Here is a 24,523-nt window from a genome sequence, read left to right as displayed (position 1 = left end):
TGATTCCAATCAATTTAAACCAGTACCACAAATAAATTAAAATCTCAGTAAATGCGTCAGTGGCAGTGCAGAGACCACATAATTCATTAGATGAGTTATGTCATTAAGATGCTGCCCTTGGCTGACTCAGACTGGTTTTAACTGATACTCTCTATTTCATGGTTCATAGTCAATGTTTCACATTTCACCATTCATTATTAAATGTTATGCTCATTTTTTAAAAAAGCAATCATTTTCCAAAATTGTTTTAAAATTCATCAGGTGAGAATAGTCTGTTAGAGTTAGGGACAATCTAAATTTGTTCCTTATAGTGAACTTGTGGAAAAAAATCGGGAGGAAATTTGAGAAAGGAAACAGACTTCTTAACAAAGCTACTGTCTCCTCCTGCTGCTGTCTCTGCATGCATGTGACATCATCATGGTAGAAATCATTTTCATTACTGAAGGATTTAAAAATATATATGGGAAGCATAAACATAGGTTTCCATTCTTGAAAAAAAAATCTTGCTTCCCACCCCTACCCCTGCTGTCAATGTGAATTGGTCAAATTCTTTGGCCAGGTTGAAAAAATGCAGACTATTGATATGTCACATTGAGTAGACACTGTCACATCACTGCAGCTGTCTGACGGTGCAGGCTGACATATAGAAGCTGTTCCATGCTAATAACTTCTCCATAGCACAAAACTTATGATGCCACTGCTCGTGTTTTATCATATTTGACTACTGCTCCCATTCCTTTCTGGGTTCTTCTGGTAGCAGGAGAAAAATGGCTATATACCGTATGGAGATGGCTCCTGGAGAGCCAGTTTGCAACAGTAGGAGGGCCCAGATGGGAATAGTACCTCAAGGAGACAGTTTCAGCAACATTTTTTCCCCACATTGTATTGAACTTAATTCTGGGGTTAGAGTTCAACCTGGGATGAGTTTGCTTTAGTCCCTGCATAAACTCTATAGTGTCCCATTGGCTTCACAAACAGCCTAACTGCACCAAGGCAACATTGGGAGTGAATATCCACTTTCCTAGCCTTTTTAAAGGAGCTACTTTCTATAAAGAGGAATCCTATTAAGCTGCAAAATCATTACGGTATATGAAGGTAGTCTCCAAGAACTTCCTTCCTTCCATTTTGACTTCACTAAGTAGTGAGTTATACACCAAATTGCATGCAAAACTCTAATCATACTTGTTGACTTGCATGCAGCCTGCAGGTGAGTTACGTATGTGGGGAACACACAGCCTGACCCAGAGCTCCCAGTCGGGAGTTGATTTTCAAGGCTCCACTATAAGAATAACCAATTAGCTCTTCTCCAGCATAGTACCAAAGTGGGGCATGAGTGAGGGCTGACTGGTTGAAGCTCAGTCCATATAACACATTATATTGGTAGGTAGGTGAATCAACTGGAAGCAATGGGAGTGATTATATCATCCCCCTTGATTAAAGGTGTGCATTTGCTATTTGATAATCAAGTTTGCAATTTTGCAGTCCATGATCTGCATTGGTTAATTACTGACTTCAAGGTGAAGTTTAAGGTGTTTTGGCCTACCGGGGAGACCCTTGTTTCCTCCTGCAATACTACTACAGCTATGATCAGCCACCCACTGCAGTGCTTTTATTTTACTCAGTTGGTGGCGCTCCGGGTCTTCAGCGGCACTTCAACGGCAGGACCTTCACTCGCTCCCAGGGCCGCCCAGAGGATTCCGGGGGCCCGGGGTCTTCGGCGGCGGGGGGCCCTTCCGTTCCGGGACCCGCCGCCGAAGTTTCCCGAAGACCCGCGGCGGGGACCCCCCCGCCGCCGAATTACCGCCGAAGCGGGACCCGCCGCCGAAGTGCAGCCCGGTCTTCGGCGGTAATTCGGCGGGGGGGGGGTCCCCGCCGCGGGTCTTCGGGGCACTTCGGCGGGGCTTAGGGGCCCCGGTGGAGACACGGCGCTTGATGCGCTGAGGCTCCAGGAGAGGGGCGGAGGCGGGAGCCTCCGCTGTTCTCTTGGGGGCCCCTGAGGAGCCCGGGGCAAATTGCCCCCTTTGCCCCCCCCCTCTGGGCGACCCTGCTCATTCCGTGGGTCTTCGGCGGCATTTTGGCAGTAGGTCCTTCAGTATGTGCCGCTGAAGACCCGGAGCGCCGCCGGGGGAGTTAAAGCGCCGCAGCGGGTGGCGTCTTTTTTTTTTTTTTAATCGCTCCCCCTGTTCCCTCCACCTGGCTACGCCACTGCTGCTAGGTGACATGTCTCTAATGCCCACAGCAAGGAGCCTCCCAGAGCTAGCGGGGCTCATACTAGAGCTCTACATAGAGTTATGTATGCAGCCCTTTGAAGTTGTGGTTCGGGCTGGATGTTGGACTCTGAAGCCCCATCCCTCTTCCCCCCCAGTCCCTAAGCTTCAGAGTCTGAGCTGCAACTTCACAGTGCTGGCTACAGAGCTATTGTTAGACTGCTAGTGCGAGCCCCACTTGGCCAACTCACCTGGGCTGTGTAGATGTACCCCAAGTGGCGGTGGATGTCTGCCCAGGACATTCAGCTGCAAGATCAGAGCCCTAGGCTGTGAACACCAGTGGCAAAGGCTCACTTGCTAAATGACCACCTAAGTAGCTCAAAGGGTTTTAAATGCTAGACAGATGTGAATTAAGGGCACTATCATATCATGAGGTTTTAAGCAGAAATCCCCATGGGACATAAGGAAGGTTCTACCGAAGAGCAAATGGCACAATGTGGGGAATCAATGGGCCACAGAAAGCAGAGCTGGAACTAGATCCAAGCAGCACAGAGTCCAGCCACTGAAGAGCAGGGTATAGGGAGGTGTGCATGGATTAAGACTACAGGGGGACAGCTCCATCCATTTCAGGGCCCCTCCCACCTGGTCCTTTAGCATAGACTCTCCCCTCCCCAGACAAACCCTTGGGCTCTGCCTAGCGTGCCCCCATGACAGCATCTTGTTTTCTCCTCAATCACTGCTGCTCCTACCAAGCTTGGTAGCCCCACTCCCCCAAGCAGATTGGCAGAATCTCTGCCTCGCATTCTCTGCTGCAACCAGCTGCGGGCAAAGATACCAATAACCCAATTATCTGGCCTTAAAGGTGACCTGCAAAGGACAGAAATGCTTGGGTTTGTGCCCTTTATTGATGGATACAGCAGGCCTGAAAGGGTTGGGGTTGAGTTTCTTTATTTTTTTTCTGCTTGTTTTTTACATTAAAAGTTCTAGTCATATTTACAGTGGAATGCTGCAGCAGACAGGAGAACCGCTGCAATTGTGTGATCCCAAGAGACTGAATGCAATTGAGAGGGGATGGGCTTGTTAGTCAGATCACTTAAACTCTGTTTTTTGTTTAACTCCGGTGGCTACAGAACATTTGGAGGAGATGATGTCTTGGCTAAAGATGGAACCCCTGTCCTCACATTAAAGGGATAACAATTCTCTATACAGATTGGAGACCACACCCCCGAAAGTCTCCAGCAAAACTAGGAAAGACTAGACTTTCCACCTTTGGTATGTTGAAAGTAAGACACAAAGCTGAGCTTGTTTTGTGAGGGAGAGGAGGGACAACCCCTTTTAGGACTTCCATAATATACAATAAAGAAATATAAAAGGGCACAAACCTTATTTAAAAATAGCTCCGTGCCAATCACTTTGAAACCACCTCTTTTCAGCAGACATTTTAATGGCTTGGCTTATGTGTTTAAACAGCAGTTCCCTCGATGGGACAGAATTGTAACTGATAAGACACTCACCTCTCCTCAAAAGCCCAAGAAGAAGTAACACACACTGAGTAGTTGCCAGAAAGTTCAGGCACAAACTTGAAAACCAATGACAAAACCTGGCATCATAATTGGGTACCTGATTGTCACCCCACTGCACCTGGACAGGATGTCGGCAGTAACACCAGACTGGTCACTTACAGAGATGCAGCTTTAATTGTATGCATGCTGGCAACTGCCAGACACATATAATTGCAAATCAAAGAAAACAGAGAACCGCTCACAGGTCAAGCCTGCAGCAGCTGAATCTGTGAGGCCCCAGCACTAGAAAAAGTTACTGACAAGATTGAACCATATGTCACCACCATTGATGATAGATTCTGAAAGCGAGAACAGCCTGGCTGTGAGATCCGAGAGCTTGTCAGAGTTATATCCCGCCTACAGATGTCCACGTGCAATTCTCTTTCATAGCCAAAACCTCATGACAGCACCCAGTCTGAGTAGTGGGGCAGGGCTCCAGTCAACTGGCTGGTGGAGTTTACAGAAATCCTTCCACTGCCTTCAATAGGCACTGGCTCAGAGAGCCAGATGCATAGGGAGAGAGAATGCTCCTTTCCTTGCTGAAGTAGTCAGAGCTCAGGCTGGAGCAATTAAACAGCTCCTTTAATGGACCAAGCCCCCTGGGTCCGAGTCAGCTGGTATGGGCCAGCTGTGGATGGCTAATTGCAGTGTAGACATCCCTCTAGGCTGCTTGCCCATTACTCATTTAGTGGCACCGTGTATTGCAGGTCTTAGGTACAACCACTAGGGGTCAGGCTTTTATGTCTTTGGAAGGGACCGATGCCACTTTAGAGGTAACCAAGGCCTGATTGCTCTGATTCTGACCTGCAGAAGCAAGAAGCTTACTTTGCAAAAGCAGCCACTAGCCCTCCGCTGTGCAGGCTGCTGAGGCACAAGGCAGGGCTCGGTCCTTGTTTGGGCCGCTGGGCGTTAATACAAATCATAATGTGGAGATTTAGCGGCTTCATTTCCAGGTGCCGGGCACTAGAATTGCTCTGCTGACTTACTTGGTCCTCAGCGCCATAGTACCTGAGCACTGCACAATAGTCAATGGCGTTTATCCTCACAAGCCCTCAGTCCCTGGTGAGGCTTGGGCTGGACTAAGGGGCTTGCCCATGATTACACAGTATGGTCTCCCACATACACTGGACCATCCTTCCTTCTGACGTTGTTCTTGATGAAAACGAGGCTGAATCCCTCGTTCGATGCTTTGCCCAGCTAGTCTCTATCAGTGTTGGACAAATACAGGATACACATCCAGCTACTTAATGTCCTGGGGCTCTTGCCCTTGAAGCAAGAGTAGTTGTTGTTTTGGAATGTGTAGCCATAATGCAGCTGTCAGAGCATGGAAGACCTTGTGCCAACAGCATGAAGAGCCAACTGGCAGCTGATTAACTGAGGCATTGAATTTGCCTTTTAATTTTGCCCCTTTGATTTTGTGTCATCTTGCTTACCTTGTTCCACTTCCACATGTTAATCATTAGTATATAGGAAGTGAAGGAGGCCGCCATGGCCCTCACCCCAATCCTATGCCCTCAACCAAAGATTCTTGACATGGGGGAGAGGTTTGAGGCAGTCAGTGTCAGGCTTTTTTCACATGCCAATATCCTTTTTGCAAAAATTCATATGTGATACCTGCCTGATTGCCTGGCATGTGGCTGCAGACAGGCCACCCTCTGCATATTCTTGTTGCAATCTTGTATTAAGATTTCATATTGCTTAGTGTATTATTGTTGAGCATTTGCTTAAAGCCAGATAACGATCCCCAAGGCTAAACACTAACACTGCATTAGTGCAACATTGATTTGGTTATTGTATTTCCTGGCATTTCTAGCAGGCACTCTGCCGTGTCACTGAGGGTCTGGCTACACTGCACACTAAGCCTGGGATCTGACTCAGCTTTGAGCCCAAGCCCCCTTCCAGTCACATACAAATCAGGTAGACTTGGGTCAGCCACCACTCAGGACCTGGGTCCTAAGATGATGGGGGGGGGGGGGAAAGGGGGGAAATGGGTCCAAGCCCTAATACCATTGGGACAGGGGTCCAAGCCCTATCATTTGGCTGTGTGGCTGAAGTTCAAGCTGCTGACCTGAATCAGAGGGCCTGTGCAGTGTGGACGTGTTAGTATGGCTTTGAGATCTGGGTCCAGCAATTGTAAGCCCAGGTTACAGTGCAGTGTGGACATAGCCTAAGGTGACAAAGTGAAAGGAAGACCTGTAAACTTTACGGTGGCTAGATCACTGCAGCTTCCTGACTGCCAGGTGAATGGTAGAATTAACATGTCCTTGGTGCGCATACATCAGGTTTTCTGTTCCTGTTTGTCTAGTTAGTTGTGTAGCTTAATATACTACTGTACTGTTCCTGTTGTAAAATCCAGACCATGTGGCACACAGGCGTTAGTCAGCACTGATAGATATGACATGCTGGCAAGTACTAGTTAATATGACTTGCCAGGAAGGAAAAGGAAGTGTGACTAGACATTTGATCTAGGTCTAGGGAGAGCAATGGAGCAGGCAGAAAAAAGATGACTGAGAGGCTCTTTCTCCAGTTATGGGCTCAGTCCTGCATTCCTTTCTCAAGAGGCTTTTATCTTTAAATCGGTTTATCAATTTTTTAGGGGATAAGGCAGTGAGGGAATTCTGTGCCCTGTGCCCACTGTGTCACCCGCAACTTTGGGAACAAGCCTATTTTTTGCCATCAGAGCTCACCATATGGTGCTGCCAACACAGAAAGCGAGCCATTATCCAGTACACTAGTTCATTCCGTCTTGATGCTTAGACCTAAGCCATCTTGTTAGTATGAATTGAACGTCATTACAAGAAATGGGGGTTATCTTTTTTTTTCTCTGTTTCTGCTCTTCAACTGCATCCCTTTGGAAGTATAAGTATCCCAATCCTTCTTTTGGAGTCTCAAACCACTGCCACAATAGAAATAATTACTGATGATCTATGTTCTTAGTTCATCTGCAAAATGTTTCTTTTCTCCTTGGCCTACACCTCTTAATTTTTTTCTCCCTCTGTGAAATATTTGGGGCACAGTGTGTGTGGAAGATGCTATCAGAATAGAGACCAAATCACACAGCTCATTGGGGCTCACATGAGTAAATGCCATGGGATTGAGCCCCTACTGTATTGTCTAGACTTTCAACAGTCTCCACATTTTATGGGCAAACATATATGGAAAATTGTGCCTGTCAAGAACCATTTTTATTCCTGGCTTTGAGAAAATCTTGATACAGTACTAGTGTCGAGCTTGAAATAAAAATGCAGGATCAAATCATAAGGTGATGTAAACCAGCAAAGCACTATTTTTTCAACCTATTTACACCATTGGAGGATATGGCCTGTAATTTTTACAAGAAGGGGCTTGAATAAAGTCAAGGCTTTTTATGTAACACAGTGTAATAATATACAAAACGTTGTGGTAAATTGAAGAGTTACCACCGTCCTGTGCTAGGTCTAGTTTCAGCTAACTCTACACAAGGGCTGTTAAAGTGAAAGAATTCCTGTAAAAGATGTCTTTGTATTGGATACCACTTATTTTATGGGACAACATCAGAAATACAAAGTATACCCTTAAGCTCTATAATGGAAACAGAGCAGCAGGCTGTACATTAACCTTGCTAAGTTTACACTATGGAGGGGGAATGACTGCATTTTGAGAGCTGGTAAGTGTACAATTCTGATGTGACGCATAAAAAGAAAGACACTGCACCACCAAATGTACTTTGCTCTTTTAGTCAAGCTAGTGGTATTGAACATTGCTCATTTATGACCATCTTTGTAAATATACTGACATATTTTTTTCAAACAATCTCTGGTAATGGCCAGATCACCACTGCCACCACCACACAGTAAGTGTGGCCAACCCTCATTGCAAGTCTCTTGATATTTGGCGTCCCTCTTAAAGCTCCAGCTCAGGTGAATTTATGAGAATTACAGCTTCCCTTAAAAATAAAACAAAACGTTTCTAGCCATCATTGCTTTAAGCTGTGAAATCTAAAGGCTGACAAAAGCCATCAGGCCAAGCCCCCCACGCCGATTATTTCTTTCAGGACTCATGATTTCGGGGCTACCTGACTGGTGCGTTTAGCCGCTTGGGGTGGACCCACTGTGCTCGGCGCTGTGCAGCACGGGCTGGGCTCTCGGTGGTCAGGAGGGGCCCAGGCACGGGCCGGGCTGGGCTGGGGCCACCCCCGGCAGCAGGCAGCGCCCCTCTCCGCGGCGCTGGGGGCCGGGCGGGGCTTGAGCCCGCCCAGGGGCGGGGCGGCCGGTTCCAGTGGAGCAGGATCCCGGCTCGGCCCGAGCAGCCGCCGCCGCCGCCGCCGCTGGAATGAGCAGCCATCGCGTCGCCCTGCAGGGCCCGGGGCCCTGGGGCTTCCGCCTGGTGGGGGGCAAGGACTTCGAGCAGCCGCTCACCATCTCTCGGGTAGGGACCCGCTGGGCCCGCCACCTTCCCGGCCCCTGGGCTGCGGGGGGCAGGTGTGTGGGGCAGAGGGGCCTTTCCGGAGTGAGGTGCAGAGAGGGGCGTTGGGTTTGTGGGGGCATCGGCGAGCTTCTCTTGTACTTGGGGGATTGGTGCAGAAAGGGGGCGTTGGGGAGGCTGTGGGGGGGTTGGTGCAGAGAGGAAGTATCGGGGGGGCTGTGGGTATGAGGGCGGCTGGTGCAGAGATGGGCCCCTGTGGGTACTTGGAGGATTAGGACAGAGTGGGAGCCTGGAGAAGGCTGCCCCGTGGGTACTTGGTGGGGGGGTGCAGACAGGGGTGTTGGGGTGCTGCCCCTGTAAGCGGAATGGTCCTTGGCCATTGCTGGTGGGGAAAAGATCTGGGCAACAGTCTGGTCTGCAGACCTCTCCGCTCTCCTCCCCTCCCCTTCCCACCCCACCTATTGCAGGGGCTGGAAAGCCTCTAATTCCACAGGAAAAGGCTCTGTGAGTTCTGCTCCTTTGCCCAGGTGGGAATGTGTTCCCATCTCTCACATGGAATCCACCCCTGGTACTGTCTCCAAGACAGAGTTGCCAAATCTGACTCCAACACTCCTTTAGCAGGAGGGAGCTAAATTCCCTTTTTTTTATGTTTTGATTCTCTGTCTACTCTAACAATGAAGGAAACTTAGCAAAGTAGACTGACTTGGTGATAGGCTTCTCAGGGCTGATGCTGAAGTAGTGGAAGAGTGGGCACACGCATGTGAGCTATTGATTATTTTATAGCGCTCTCAAGTGTTCTAGGTGCTATATCCTTTCACACACCCCAAAAAGGTGGTTCCCATGTCCAAAGTGTTCATGACCTAAACATGGGCTGGCTAGAGAAGTGAGGCTATGACACACGCTGGGATAATAGGAGTCAGGACGACCACAGGCTGAGAGATGTTTGTCTCTTGGGCTTGGCTACACTTACAAATTTGCAGCGCTGCAGCAGGGTGTGAAAACACACCCTCTCCAGCGCTGCAAATTGCGGCGCTGCAAAGCGCCAGTGTGGTCAAAGCCCCAGCGCTGTCCGTTATTCCCCACAGGGAGGTGGAGTACGGACAGCGCTGGGAGAGCTTTCTCCCAGTGCTGGCGCTTTGACTACACTTACACTTCAAAGCGCTGCCGCAGCAGCGCTTTGAAGTGTAAGTGTAGTCAAAGCCTCAGTGGCTCAAGTTGTAGTATTTGGGATTTTGGTTCTTGATTTTCTTGTAAAACAGATTTCTGTAGAAGTGGGTCTTGGTAGTGGTGTGAGTAAAGTGTGGGGGTGGAGGCTTGGCCAGTGTGGAAGGGTGTAAAATGTTTGTGTTGGAGATGTATCCAGGCTGGTGTAATTAGTGGGGAAATGGAGGAGGAGCTGCAGGCAGGGATTGCATAATGTAAAACCTTGAAAATCTGGCTTGATGCCCTGCTTGAACACCTGCCACTGAGCTAAACTACCTTTTGTTTTAGTCTGTTTCTGAAAATAACTTTTTAAAGTTTTAAGATCCAAATAAAAAGAGTAGCATTGAAAATGGCTAATCAGTTGTAAGGAGCATAGTATAACTTTCCCTTTCAGGTGAAGTTGTGAAGACTTTCCAAAAGTGGAAATGTTACTGAAAATGCAAAAAGCAAAAAACCAAATAACAAAAAAAGCTCTTAGTGAAGAGCAATCTGTTTTCCTTCATCTGAGTGGGTCAGGGCCACCCAGAGGGGGGGGCAAAGGGGGCAATTTGCCCCGGGCCCCGGGCTCCGCAGGGGCCCCCAAGAGAACAGTGGAGGCTCCCTCCCCGGCCCCTCTCCTGGAGCCTCAGCGCATCAAGCGCCGAGTCTCCGCCGGGGCCCCTAAGCCCCACCCCGCTCAGAGCCGCGTGGTCAGGGGGCGGGGCTGGGAGCTCCAGGCTGAGCTCAGCTCCCTCCGCTCAGCGTGGAGCTCCCAGCCCCGCCCCCTCACCACGTGGCTCTGAGCGGGACGGAGCTCAGGCCCCGCCGGCCACACGCTGCGGCTGTTCCGGCGAGGCGCTGAGACTCCGGGTGAGGAGGGAGCCGGGGGTAAGAGGCTGGGGCCGGGGCGGGGGGGAAGCGGGACCCGCCGCCGAAGCGCAGCCCGGTCTTCGGCGGCGGGGGGCCCTTTCCGTTCCGGGACCCGCCGCCGAAGTGCCCCGAAGACCCGCGGCGGGGACCCCCCCCCCGTCGAATTACCGCCGAAGACCGGGCTGCACTTTAGTGGCGGGTCCCGCTTCGGCGGTAATTCGGCGGGGGGGGGGTTCCCGCCGCGGGTCTTCGGGGCACTTCGGCGGCGGGTCCCGGAACGGAAGGGCCCCCTGCCGCCGAAGACCCCGGGCCCCCGGAATCCTCTGGGCGGCCCTGGAGTGGGTTGTTGATTCTGAAGCCTGATGATGCCACCATTCAGGGTGTGAAAAATGTACTTGTGTTAGAGGACTAAATCTCCTAGCCAGTGGTTGATATTTTGGGAGGTGCAGGGAGGGGACAGAGGAAGATGTGATTTTAAGACTTGCTCTGTGCAGGGCTGGACAATATGGTGGTAAAATCAGCAAGGTCCTGTCTACACTAGTGCTATCACAAATAGAGCTACACTTATCACCAAAGTATCTGAGAGCTGCACACACATTAATGTGGCTGCAGCTCCCTGTGAAGTAGGAAGTATTACCCCCTTTTTACAGGTGGGGAAACTGAGGCACTGATTGGTTAAGTGAGTTCAGTGTTGCACAGAAAGCCTGTGGCAAAGCCAGGAACTGAACTCGGCACTTTCAGTTCAGTACCGTAACTAAAAGACTAGCTTTCCATGTCTCTCTCTCCACCTTGGAATATTTCATTAAAACTTTTTCAAAAGGACTCGCTTCCCCTGCCTGGCATGTAGCATTACCCACTGGAGTAGCTAGCCTCTTGGGTGCTGGGTTATTGAACAAAATACACAAGCATTTTCAATAGCACAAACATATTAAAACTTTATTCTTAAAAGGAAAATCAGGCCGGCAATTCTAAGTGGCTCACGGACTGAGACTCTTGTGTGCCAGTATTTTAGCTCTCCTATGCCAACTCCATTGTAATGTCAGTAACTAAACCCTGATTGTAGATTGAGAGAACTTAAGTTTTACAGTCTGCTCGAAGGGCAGCATTTCAGTAGCTCTCCAGCACTGAGGTAGTGGTAAATTCTCAGTGGTTGCTTTTACCCATTGTGGCAAATGGCTGATGCTATTATGGTGGGTCCTGCACTTTTCCTTCACGTGATGGGTCAGGGCCTAAGTTCCCTCTAAGGTGCATGCCTGTGCGGCCACATAGAAGTCCACCAAGGACTGCGCACTTAACTTCCCCAGCCCTGGAGCTGCGGCACAGCGGGGAGAGGCACCTCTCCCCCAGCCCCTATTCTTGGGCTTCCTGCCCTCTCTCCCTTTGGGCAGGATTTCTCTTGGTCTTCTGTACCTGGGGAATCCATCTGCTCTGCTTGAGCAGGGCTTCCCTTCCCCTGGTACTCTGATCCTCTGGTCAACAACAGTACTCTTCCAAACAACAGCCAGCTCTTTCCCTTCTCCTGTCTGTCTGAAGCAAGTTTTTTTTTTTTTTTTAATTAGGTCTCTGGCTGGGCTTTAATTGATGCCAAGTGCTCTAATTAGCCTGTAGTAACCTCTCTTCAGTCCACAAGGAATAAGGCTCTGATCATCCTGGGGCTTATATACCTCCCATTGATCACTCTCCTACTGCCCTCTGGCCCTGCTGTATCCCCTTTAGAGAAATGGGCTGGATACTGGGGATTTGGTGTAGGAAAAGTGTTTAAGTCACAAGGGTTTCCCAGCCTACACTCTCTAGAACACCTGCATATACCTAGAACGAGGGTGAGCTTCTTGCACACACCAGCAGGTCCTTCCATCCCTTTCTTCCCCCACAAGCTCCTTGTGTACACCTTCAACCCCCTTATTGCTGGGCTGCTCTGCTCTGCCACCTCCCTTCGGCTGCTCCCTCATGCCAAAGTCCTTTGTTTTTCCCTTCCATTCCTCCCCTCTGTCACATCACAAGGGATCTGTTCCACCACCACCCCAGTTCCTCCTCCCCACCATGCCAGGGGCTCTGTGTGTGTCTTTGGTGCGTCCCCCCTGAAATATACCTTTTTTTTTCACTGGACTGGACGGGAAGGGCAGATGGATTGGTGCCCCTCTTCCCCCACCACAATGCAGGCATTGATGCCACAGCACACTAGGAAGGAGAAAGGAATGAAACCTCCTCGTGCCTCTCCCTGACTCCCTGTGCTGGCTGAGCATCTGTCCCACAGCTCTGGATGTCCCCCCTTTTTGGCTTTCCATTGTCTCCCAAATCTGTAGTATTCTGCCTTCTGATGTTTCCAACATACCCTGGAAGTATGGTCAGCGGCAGCATTCAGCCTGGGAGACAGGAGGAGAAATACCATCAAGTTAACTAGAGGGCCTCACAAGCTTGGTCAATGATGAGATGGTCTCTGCCCCAAAGAGCTCACAATCTAAATAGTGTGTGTGTGTGCGTGCGCGTGTGTGTGTGTGTGTGTGCGCAAGAGTGTGGGTTTATTTTACACACAATCTTTAAAACTTTCCCACAGTCACTGCCCAGAACAGTGCCTTGGCAGTGTGTTGATGACTTTGTGCTGCCTGCCAATCTGAAGACCAGTAGCTCAAACTTCCAACCCTAGCTGAGCAAATAAGATGCGTCATAGGAGCCACTGAGCCTCCAGTACCATGCCAGCACTGCAGTGGAACTGCTTGGGCTCCTGCTGCCGCCAAAATCTTTATCTCCTGTACTGTGTATTCATATTGTTTAAAAATTAGCAGAAGCCCTGGATGAATAACATTCCAGAATGTGAACTGATAATGCGACTTGTGATGCGCGTGAACTGTAACTTCTGATTTATGCTAACTGCCCCTGAGCTCCCCTGCTCTTTTTGGGGAGGTTTTATAATCCCATTTTTCCTATTTTTTTTAATGTTTTTGTCCCCCTTAATGCTGTCTGAAAGACTCACAAATAAAACTGGCTGACCAGAGGAAATGATGAAACTGAAACCAGGTGCTGTCAAATGCACAAAGATAAAGTACAGAATTTTTTTTCTCTCTAGTTTATTTCATTTGCGCTACTAATGAATACCTAGCTCCTACTTAGACCTTTTCATTGGTACAGCTCAAAGTGCTTTACAAAGGAGGCAAGCACCATTACCCCATTTTACAGTAATCTTAGGTATTTCTTACAACAATCGAAAGTAAAAAGTTTAAGTTGCCACTTTAGATTTTTACCCCTCTTCATCAGTCTCATTTGTCAGTGCTGATGAATGTATTGTAGCTGGGTGGGTTAACAGTGGCACTAATAAATGCAGACTCGTGTGTGCAAGACTGATTTCTAGCACTGGGCAGACTGAAAAATAACCCTCTATTGGGTTTTATTTTTTTCTTTTGGTCAAACAAATGCTGGTCATTGGAAGCCGTCTGTTCAGTTTTCTCACATATCTCTGCTGTTTTAAATTCATCCCCAAGACCTCAAGTCATAAAGCTTTCTCTCTTTTGTTTATACTTAGGCACATGAAGGCTTTAAGGCTCATGCTTTCTCCCCTTAAATTCCATAGAAAATCTTCCACTGATATTTCCTTCCCCTCCCCCCCACCCCGGTGTAAGTAGGCTCTGGCCTTTGTTCTTTGAGTGTAAGTATATCAGACATTAGGGGGGTCTGAGTCATGATGATTTTCTGTTAGTGTAACTCCATTTCCCCCCTTTGTGGTCATCTTTATGAGCTAAGCCCTCTGGGCGTAGCACTCCCATTGCCTTCCATGAGCATTACCCAGGTGGAATGCTTATAGGATCAGACCTAAAGGCTCTAACTTCCTCTTATCTTGCCATTCTCTCTAAGTACCTAGTGTTGGAATGCGTCAGTAGTTGCATTTATCCTCATAACAACATGCCTGTGAGGTAGGTCAGGGTTAACCCTGGTTTGCAGTTGGGAAGCAGAGGCACATGGTATAGTAAGTGACTTGTCCAAAGAAGTCAGTGGCTGAGCTGGGAACTGAGTCCAGGGCTCTTGAATTCAGTGTCTGACCCACTAGAACATTCTTTTCTGGATGTTGGGGAAACGGCAGGTTTCACTGATCCTAGCACAATGGCTTTGATTACTTATTTTATTTTAGCTGAGAGACAAAGGACAGCCTATGGTATTTCCACTGCTCCTCTAATCTCTTTTTAACACCTCTACCCCCCAAATTTTACTTATGTTTGAAACTGCTTCAGGCTCAAAGTTGTAATATTTGTCATCTGAGCCCAAACCTGTCCTGCTGCCAAGTTTCATTAAACTTGGAGAAGTTGCACTGTATGTAAGAGAGCAGTATGATTGCTCAGAGCTCCAGTATGAAACTGGAGAAAAGCCTGTTGAGAGTCTTTGGGTTAAGTTTAGAGAGAAGAGCAATAAGGGTGATGATGTGGTAGGCGTCTGCTATAGACTACCAGATCAGAAGGATGAGGTAGACGAGGCTTTCTTCTGACAACTAACAGAAGTTTCCAGATCAGAGGCCCTGGTTCTCATGGGGGAATTCAATCACCCTGACATCTGCTGGGAGAGCAATACAGCAGTGCACAGACAATCCAGGAAGTTTTTGGAGAGTGTTGAGGACAACTTCCTGGTGCAAGTGCTGGAGGAACCAACTAGGGGCCGTGCTCCTCTTGACTTGCTGCTCACAAAAAGGAAAGACTTGGTAGGGGAAGTAGAAGTGGGTAGCAAACTGGGCAGGAGTGACCATGAGATGGTTGAGTTCAGGATCTTGACAAAAGGAAGAAAGGAGAGCAGGAGGATACAGACCCTAGACTTCAGAAAAGCAGACTTTGACTCCCTCAGGGAACTGATAGTCAGGATCACCTGGGAGGGGGAAAGGACTCCAGGAGAGCTGGGTGCATTTTAAAGAAGCCTTATTGAGGGCACAGAAACAAGCCATCCCGATGTGCAGAAAGAATAGCAAATATGGCAGATGACCAGCTTGGCTTAACAGAGAAATCTTCGGTGAGCTTAAACTCAAAAAGGAAGCTTACAAGAAGTGGAAACTTGGACAGATGACTAGGGAGGAGTATAAAAATATTGCTTGAGCATGTAGGGGTATAATCAGGAAGCCCAAAGTGCATTTGGAGTTGCAGCTAGCAAGGGATGTGAACAGTAACAAGAAGAGTTTCTACAGGTATGTTAGCAACAAGAAGGTAGTCAGGGAAAGTGTAGGACCCTTACTGAATGGGGGAGGCAGGCTAGTGACCTATGATGTGGAAAAAGCTGAAGTACTCAATGCTTTTTTTACCTCAGTCTTCACAGACAAGGTCAGCTCCCAGACTGCTGTACTAGGCAGCACAGTATGGGGAGGAGGTGAACAGTCCTCAGTGGTAAAAGAGCAGGTTAAGGACTATTTAGAAAAGCTGGACATTCACAAGTCCATGGGGCCGGATGCAATGCATCCAAGGGTGCTGAGGGAGTTGGCTGATGTGATTGCAGAGCAATTGGCCATTGTCTTTGAAAACTTGTGGCGAACCGGACGATTGGAAAAAGGCAAATATAGTGCCCATCTTTATAAAAAGGGAAGAAGAAGAATTGGGGGAACTACAGACCAGTCAGCCTCACCTCAGTCCCTGGAAAAATCATGGAGCAGGTCCTAAAGGAATCCATTTTCAAGCACTTGGAGAAGAAGAAGGTGATCAGGAACAGTCAACATGGCTTCACTAAGGGCAAGTCATGCCTGACCAACCTGATTGCCTTCTATGATGAGATAACAGGCTCTGTGGATATGGAGAAAGCGGTGGATGTGCTATACCTTGACTTTAGCAAAGCTTTCAATACAGTCTCCCAAGTATTCTTGCCAGCAAGTTAAAAAAGTATGGGCTGGATGAATGGACTATAAGGTGGATAGAAAGCTGGCTAGATTGTCGGGCTCAACGGGTGGTGATCAACGGCTCGATGTCTAGTTGGCTGCCAGTATCAAGCGGAGTGTCCCGGGGTCTCTCTTGGAGCTGGTTTTGTTCCAGAGCTTCATTAATGATCTGGATGATGGGATGGATTGCAATCTCAGCAAGTTTGCAGATGACACTAAGCTGGGGGGAGAGGTAGATACGCTAGAGGGTAGGAATAGGGTCCAGAGTGAACTAGACAAATTGGATGATTGGGCCAAAAGAAATCCAGTGAGGTTCAACAAGTCCTGCACTTAGGATGGAAGAATCCCATGCACTGCTACAGGCTGGGGACCAACTGGCTAAACAGCAGTTCTACAGAAAAAGACCTGGGGATTACAGTGGACAAGAAGGTAGATATGCGTCAACAGTGTGCCCTTGTTGTCAAGACGGCTAACGGCATAGTGGGATGCATTAGTAGGAGCATTGCCAGCAGATCGAGGGAAGTGATTATTCCCCTCTATTTAGCACTGTTGAGGCCACATCTGGAGTAATTCGTCCAGTTTTGGGCCCCCCCACCACAGAAAGGTTGTGAACAAATTGGAGAGAGTCTAGCGGAGGGCAATGAAATTGATAAGGGGTATGAGGCTCATAACTTACGAGGAGAGACTGAGGGAACTGGGCTTATTTAGTCTGCAGAAGAGAAGAGTGAGGGGGGATTTGATAGCAGTCTTCAACTACCTGAAGGGGGGTTTCAAAGAGGATGGAGCTCAGCTGTTCTCAGTGGTGGCAGATGACAGAACAAGGTCTCAAGTTGCAGTGTGGGAGGTTTAGGTTGGATATTAGGAAACACTATTTCACTAGGAGGGTGGTGAAGCAATGGAATGGGTTCCGTATGGAGGTGGTGGAATCTCCATCCTTAGAGGTTTTTAAGGCCTGGCTTGATAAAGCCCTGTCTGGGCTGACTGAGTTGGGGTTGGTCCTGCTTTGAGCAGGGGGTTGGACTGGATGACCTCCTGAGGTCTCTTCTAACCCTAATCTTCTATGATTCTAAATCAGCTGTACCATTGTTATGATGTTGGAGCAGAACGAGAGGATTTCTGAAGCACTCTCTTTGACACTGTCATGTGAATGTAACTGTCCTTTGAAAGGGGATGCTTAGCAGACACTGCTGAGTTTGGATTTGTTTTGAAAAGAACTTAAGGTTGTAGGGCTTGAGGGGAATAGGGTAATTTTTTCAAGTTCTTATTACAAATAAACTATTTTGTATAGACGTGTAATATACAACAGATCAAATTCTGCTTGATTTACTCACGTGAGTACAGCAAACAGGACTTGGCCCCATAACTTTACTCTTCTAATGATGATGTGCTGTGGATTGTTGTGATGGATCTTATCACAAATCCTCTCCATGCTGCTGACTGACATGCTACAGGTTTATGGCTTTGTTGGCTGTCCTGTGGCTGGTTTATTCCTAGTTTAAACTCCTATGAGATTAGTGGATCTGGGAAAGGGAATTAAGCAACTGTTGAATGAAGGAGAAGTACAGTTAGGCCTGGTCTACACTGGGGGGGGGGGGGTCGAACTAAGGTACGCGACTTCAGCTACATGAATAGCGTAGCTGAAGTCGAACTACCTTAGTTCGACTGACTTACCCGTCCTGACGCCGCGGGATCGAAGTCCGCGGCTCCCCCGTCGACTCCGCCACCGCCGTTCACGGTGGTGGAGTTCCGGAGTCGACGGGAGTGCGTCCGGAGTTCGAACTATCGTGTCTAGATTAGACGCGATAGTTCGAACTCCGAGAAGTCGAACTCTCCGCGTCGACCTGGCGGGTAAGTATGGACCTACCCTTAGACCCACTTTATCTGTAAAGTGCATGTGTGTAACAGCCCACATTCAATAGCTCCTAAGGTGGGAGGGGTAGACATCTATTTCCTTTGTTCTGTTACCATTTTATGCAGATCGACCTGACAGAGCTGCTCATCATGCCAATAACAGATCTGTGTGGAATTGCTCCACAAGCCCATTTTGAATCTCTCTTTTTTTTGTGTTCCCTGCCAGTTGTTGTGCTGATCTTAAAAGCGATTGACTGACACAAAATAAGAGGCAGAGGGGGATTTGGCTCTACAATGAGTCATAGCAAAAAAATAAAATAAAAAAAATTAATCTCTTCTTTGCGCTATGTATCTGCATATAACTTAGGAGCTGTCTGTGAAATGCCCAAAGCAGTTGAATGTATAGTAATACATGTTGGTGTGCCATCATCTTTTCCCTAATGAAAAAGAAGCCACGTGTCAGCCTGGTTATATGTGTATATTAAGATCTATGAGATTAACAATGCGCATAATATACAGTGTCAGTTACAATGGCCTGAATTTGCCCCAATGAATTCAGTCTGACACAGTCTATTAATGACGTTTAAAAAGAGAGAGAGAGAGAGAGAGAGACTAGGATTTAAAGCAAAATAAGGCCCGAGTTTTTTGTAATCAGATACCTGTATAAAGTTTAAACACAGTCCTCCAAGCCCACTAAGTGGTTCATCCAGGTCTTTTCTGTAAACTGTTGATTTAGTTGAAAGTTGATTTAGGGGTTACAACTTGGATTTTATTGTTCAAAGTCAGACCTGGGACCAGATCTTGTTTACCCAACTCAGTGGAACAAATAGTCTCATTAAAATCCATGTAAACAGTGTAAAATTATCCTTGGTGTAAATTATCACTTGACTTCGGAGCAGTTGCACCTGCTTATAACAGTCTGAAGCTAGCCCCTGAACCCTAGTAAACAGCTGGATACAGGAAGAGAAGAGCAGCTCAATGGGGGCGAGTAAAAGCTAGTTACAAGACATATTTGGGGGAAAAAAGATCCTTTTTGTGTGCTGAACTGCTCAGCTCAAATAAGCATGGAAACAAACCTGCTGGGGTTAGTGCTACATTCACCCTGCACCCTGTGAGGAGACCTGATCACAATATACAAATACCTGTTGGGGTCCCACCAAAATCTGGGCTGGGACCTTTTCCATGTGCAGGAAGACGAACCTGTAGCCATGGTATGAAATTTAAGTAGAGGTCTAGGTTAGGTATGGGGAGGGTTTTTACACCCAGAGACTAGCTGGAATGCTTCACCTGCTGCCAAAGGAAACAGTGGGTGTGGCTAGTGTAATAGGATTTTGGGTTGGGCTGACTGTGGGTTTTCAGGCTGTGTGTGTGTAATGTGGGGAGAGGTGGATTGTTCCAGCTACACTGAGAACTGTAGATCCTCCACGGTGCTGCCTAGCTCTGACTGCTCAGTGTCTCTGACAGACTCCTGGGCCCCAATTCTGAGGTGGATCCTCAGGAGGAACTGGCTGGGGAAGAAGTGGTAGGGAAAGGACCAATGTAGCTTTATGCCACCCTTGCACCACCAGGATTCTGGCCCTCTTCTCAGCCAGTCCTAGTGTCATTTTTGTTTTATGTACGTTACTCCCATAGAATGGGGTGCAACAAATCTTGTGGCTTTATAGTAGTCTGCACAGGCAGAAAGAGCTATTCAGGTGGTGAGTAATTAAAACAGTTAATCACTGGGCAGCTGACTCAGGTTAGGAATAGCACAACTGTCACATCGTTTAAATGAAGTCAGGACTTCTAATCATCCCAAAGTTGTTAGGTTAACTCCTCGAGGCTTTAATGCTAGCTGGAGTCTGTACTGATGAAAGCCAGCACTGAACTTCCTTGGGGTGGGGTGAGGCTGGGGGAGGAGCTGGTTCTGGGGTGGGCTGTTCAATAGCGATAATATGTCTCAGGTATCTTAGTACAAGCTTGGATAGACGAGTAATGGGGCATGGGCCTGTAACCCATACCCAAGTGTGACTTCAGAGGGATTGCTTGTCTAAGAAATACATGTGTGAGGCCTTGGATGTTCTTCTTGGCTCCCTGCCACTGAGGAGTGGGAAACTTTTCTGTGAGAGTGGTAGGGCAGAGGCCAGCAATTTCTGCAGAATCTAAGCTTTTGTTATACTTGCAAGGCAATCTACTAAAGGTGGACCTATGTGGTGCTGCCTCCCCATATGCAGTGGCCAGGATGCAAGAAGCAGTGAAGGAAAGATCTCCTCCTCCTCTCCAGCAACCAAAGTGGCTTCCAGCTGATCAGACTCCTATTAGCCAGTACCCCTTAAGAAACCTCTGTGCAGGATACAGGGACACTGCAGCGCTATGCTAGGAATCCCAGGGCCCTCCCTCTTCCCAGCTGCTGGGGTTGTGGTGTGGGTTGGGCTTCTCAGGTGGCCATTGTTCCTGTGGAGAGAGGTGTGCCCCTACTTCTCACATTTGTGTCTGAGAGCATCCTGCACTTGAGGATGAAATAAATACCACTGATGCAAATCAAGGGGTTGTAACAGTACTCCTCACATTAAAGTGAGTTTAGTTCTGTCTCTAATTTCGTATAACTGGAAACTACAGCCGTCTGTGGGAGGGGTGGCTGGTCCATAGGCTAAAACTGCTCAAGACGTAGTCTCTTCTTGTGATGTTGCATTGCATGAGATCAGTCATCGTTGCTGGGGTAGGCAAGGGGTTCTGCTTTGGAGCTGTTGGAAGAACTTCCTCTGGTTAATCACCCAGTGTATTTATAGGGACATCCTTTTCCACTTGGTAGCATCTCATATGCTCTAGGACGGTGGGAGAAGGAATGGTGAATTGTTACATTCCAAAATGAGGGCAAGAAATCTCTCCCCTTCCCCTCACATTGCTGTTGAAAGCTGAACACCACCAGTAGCCACAGAGACACAAGGGGTGGGGGAGAAATACTGTGTGTGCACCAAGCCCCTGCACTGCTTTGTTACCCTGCCATATGGCAGGGGACACATTTGGGGGACACCTTCAGGGTTTTCACTCGCAATTGGCATGATAAATGTGCACTAGAAGAGAGAGTGATTAGTGAAGGGAGATGTGTATGTTTGATATGGAAGAAAACCCTTTTTGTCCCTGAGAGCCACTTGAGATGTAGGAAGCACAAGTTTCTCTCTGCAGTAATGGTGCTGAAGCCTAGGAGATCCTGATGAGCCGCTGTTAACATGCTGGTTAAGCAAGCTAGCGCTGCCTCCGAGAAGTGGTAACTTGCATTCCTTTTATCTTCTAAAACGTGAACAAAATGCTTTGCAGGTATAGGATGCCTTCCACTAATAACCCAACTCTGCTAGGAGGCAGGAAGGTGGTATCCCCAGTTCACCTTTTTGGATCTGTTTCCTCATATGTAAAATGATTTGCCCAAGGTTCCAGAGCCACTCGATGGGAGGAACTGGGAATAAACCCCTTGGTGCCCAGTTCTGGCTCCACACATTCCCTTGAGACCAACTTCATCTCTTTTGGTAACATCTGGCCTGTCTCCCATGGGCTTTTGATGTCCTTTAGAAGTGGGGGGTGGGGGAGGCTAAATGGCAAAACCCAATATTTGAATAATTTGAATGAGACCTATCCGTTCAAATCTGGGAAAAGACCTTTTAAAACAAAGATTTGTGTAGACACTGGAGAATGCCTGACCCTTCAGTAGAGTAGGCATCTGCTGCATTTCCCCTCTCTTCTAGCTGTTGAGCAATGCACCATGGACTGGCTTGCTGGTACCTTACACCTCACTTGGTGACTTTATCACTGGTGCCTTATGTGCTTAGTTTGCAAAGTGCTTAGGGATGGAAGGTGCTGTATCAAATGCTAACTAATGTCGGTCACTGTTTGGATAGGTTTGTGCAGCATAAATGGAGGGCTTCTCAGTTTGTTTTAGATGGTAGTTTGTTTAATTATTTAAATAAAATAAGATGGATGGTAGTTGGCAGACAAGAAAGAGTCCATTGTTGGGCAGCACCGCCAGGGACAGCTCCAGGCACCAGCCCAGCAAACAGGTGCTTGGGGCGGCCAATGTCCGGCTGTTCGGTGGCAATTCAGCGGCGGGTCCCTCACTCCCTCTTGGAGCAAAGGACGAGCTGCCGAATTGCCGCCGAAGACTGAAGTGGTGGCGGTAGAGCTGCAGATCGTGATCGCGGCTTTTTTTTTTTTTTTTTGCTGCTTGGGGCGGCAAAAACCCTGGAGCCAGCCCTGATCACCGCTCACTCTGTAGTGTTTTGAGGGCTGGCAAGAAACATTTAACTTTGTTTCAAAATGTGGATCACTTTACAAGACGAGCTTGGAGCAGAATAACCTCTCGGCCACTGGCTATGTAGCAAATGTGCCCAGGCTGATAATTTCTTGCTGTTGGCTAGTGAAATGGGCATGAAGGACGACCGTACGCAGGGATCCCTTTCTTTAAGTCACCATGTCATTCTTCACTTTTTCAGTACTTTATTTGTCAAGGCAGCCAATGCAATCTGGCCCATAGAATGCTGAAGAGGAGCATTCTGCCTCCTCAGCTCCTTCCTTGGCCAATCCTGCATGCCAGGGGCCACTGCCATTCTCTTGCCTTTCTCCTAATTAAATGCATCAGACTTCTGTAACTACACTGGCAAAAACAGGCCCTGTAATTCACTCCTGGTGGCCACTGGTGCAGCTCCACTTGTATTTTAGCGATGATGGAGGCAATAGCGTAGTGGGGCTCCGGGTGTCCGTTACTGCAGCATCAGTAGATCCTGCTTAGAATAAAAATGCCAAAGCACTGTCTGTCCTGCAGCTTCCCCCATTGCTTCCCTACGTGGAGCTGCTCCAGTGGTGAATGGTAGATCCTATTTTTTCCTGGTATGGGCCAGGATAGTTCTCCTAGAGTGTGACTCATGGCCTGCTGGTCCTGATGCAGCTTGCACAGGTGCCAACTCTGTGTCAGTTTCAGCAAATTCCCAGCTTGACCCGCCTCCCCTGTTTTTCCTGGTGTTATGGACAAATCAGACGCTGGCACAGGCTTCAGGGTAAGGGGTGGTTAGTGGCAAGGAGCAGTGAAGGCAGGGTAGGCAGGGATTTGTGCCTACCAAAAATCCCAGCTGACAGAAACCCTTCTTGGTTCAGCGTTTCCAATAGTCTGCTGAAAATGAGCCAGTACCCAGGTGACTTCCACCTGGGCATTAACTGTTATCATAAAGGCTGGGGCAGAATTTGCTCTCCTTGTAAGATGAAGATGCTGTATTTCTCACCCTGAGGGCTGGTACTTCATTCATGTTTCCAGCCTCCTGAGACTATTGTATTCCTAGGGAAGGAACTGGGCCAGGTCAGAGTTTGTCATGTCAGATGGCCACCTTTCCCCGTTTGTGTCAGTGCTCTTCAAGGGTTATGTGAAAAACCAAACCTCTTGTCCCCTTGCCCAGCCATTTAAGTAAATACAACTCAAAAGCAAATAAAAACATGCTAATGTTCCGGGTATTGCCAGGGGTGGTTGTGCAACAGAGTGCTGACTTCAGGGAGGCTGCCTGCTCCTGCAGTTAAACAGACTTCTCTTGAGAGCACTAGAATGCCAGCTATTACTGCTTTCTACTAGCACCAGTGTATGGTTGGGCCACTAGTAGACTGATTCTCTCTTCTGCTGTAGTGGGTGACTGTAAAGGTATAAATAGCTTGTTGCAGTAGCTGATGAGAAACCAAATCTTATGGAACAATATGAAGGGAGCATGCCTGTTTGGGTCTCCCTATTCTCTCCTCCCCCCCCCCCCCCCACACACACACACACAGAGAAGAGGAAAATCTGCTTGCCTCAATTTTCTCTTAGCCTCTGATCTCTGTTGACCATCTACAGGCTTTGAACTAGGAGACAGCACGTCTGCATAACGTAATATTTCAAATGCTGAATATGGCAAAACATAAATGTGGGTGGGTGGCAAAGAATTAAACTTAACACTGGCATATGTCTAATAGGTATGAACCCACTTTAGCCTATGTAGCCATACACCTGGCTGATCAGCAACAATATAACTAGATATTCCTCTCCTCCTGATTGAGGTGCTGGCTTATCTGGATCTCTTCTCAGGCCTTGTTTGTTTGTTTTGTTTTGTTTGTTAGTTTTCCCTCTGCTATCTTATTTTTTGATTACCTTCTGCTAGCTTATGTACGTTGTGACCCAGTGTGCCTGGGGTAGCCCTTACTGAAAATGCCAAGGTCAGGGCAGGCTGCAAAAGGGAGAGCAGATAACCACCAGTTTTGGGAGTAACACTGAAGTTAAAGTCCCCAACCAGTCACAGACTGTGTTTCTGATCCCCCACACTGGTTATCAAGAAACTACAAAAGAAATCACACAGCCCCCTTTATTGCATTCCAGTTCTCTGGATCCCAATCAGTACTTCGGTCCAGTACAGTGAGAAGTTATTTAAAAAATTCTGTTCACATACACAAAATGTTCTTCTAACCCCAAAGGGTCAGCCATGTTACCAGGTCTGTATAGGTTTGGATCTTACCCAAAATACCACGCTGCCAACCAATCCTTTAGCATCTAAAACTAAAGGTTTATTATAAGGAAAAAAGAAAGAACAAGAAGAGAGTTATTAAGTGGTGAAGCAGTCAGATACATACAG

At 47.9% G+C, this 24,523-nt stretch overlaps 1 protein-coding gene across 3 annotated transcripts in view; it reads left to right on the top strand.

Annotated features, from left to right (window-relative positions):
- Nucleotides 1–8,020: 8,020 nt before the first annotated feature.
- PDLIM1 (PDZ and LIM domain 1) overlaps nucleotides 8,021–24,523 on the top strand; it is an 88,271-nt gene continuing 71,768 nt past the window's right edge. For 2 of the 3 annotated variants that reach the window (XM_045024160.1, XM_045024163.1), the window contains exon 1: nucleotides 8,021–8,176. In XM_045024160.1, the coding sequence (XP_044880095.1) occupies nucleotides 8,081–8,176 (96 nt within the window). In that variant the 5' untranslated portion in view covers nucleotides 8,021–8,080. Of the gene's footprint in view, nucleotides 8,177–8,200; nucleotides 8,282–24,523 lie in introns of those variants that run through there. The other variant, XM_045024161.1, reaches the window with a different exon arrangement.

This window comes from Mauremys mutica, chromosome 7 (assembly GCF_020497125.1).
Source record: "Mauremys mutica isolate MM-2020 ecotype Southern chromosome 7, ASM2049712v1, whole genome shotgun sequence".
Lineage (NCBI taxonomy): Eukaryota > Metazoa > Chordata > Testudines > Geoemydidae > Mauremys > Mauremys mutica.
This window is presented reverse-complemented; position numbering and strand designations above follow the sequence as displayed.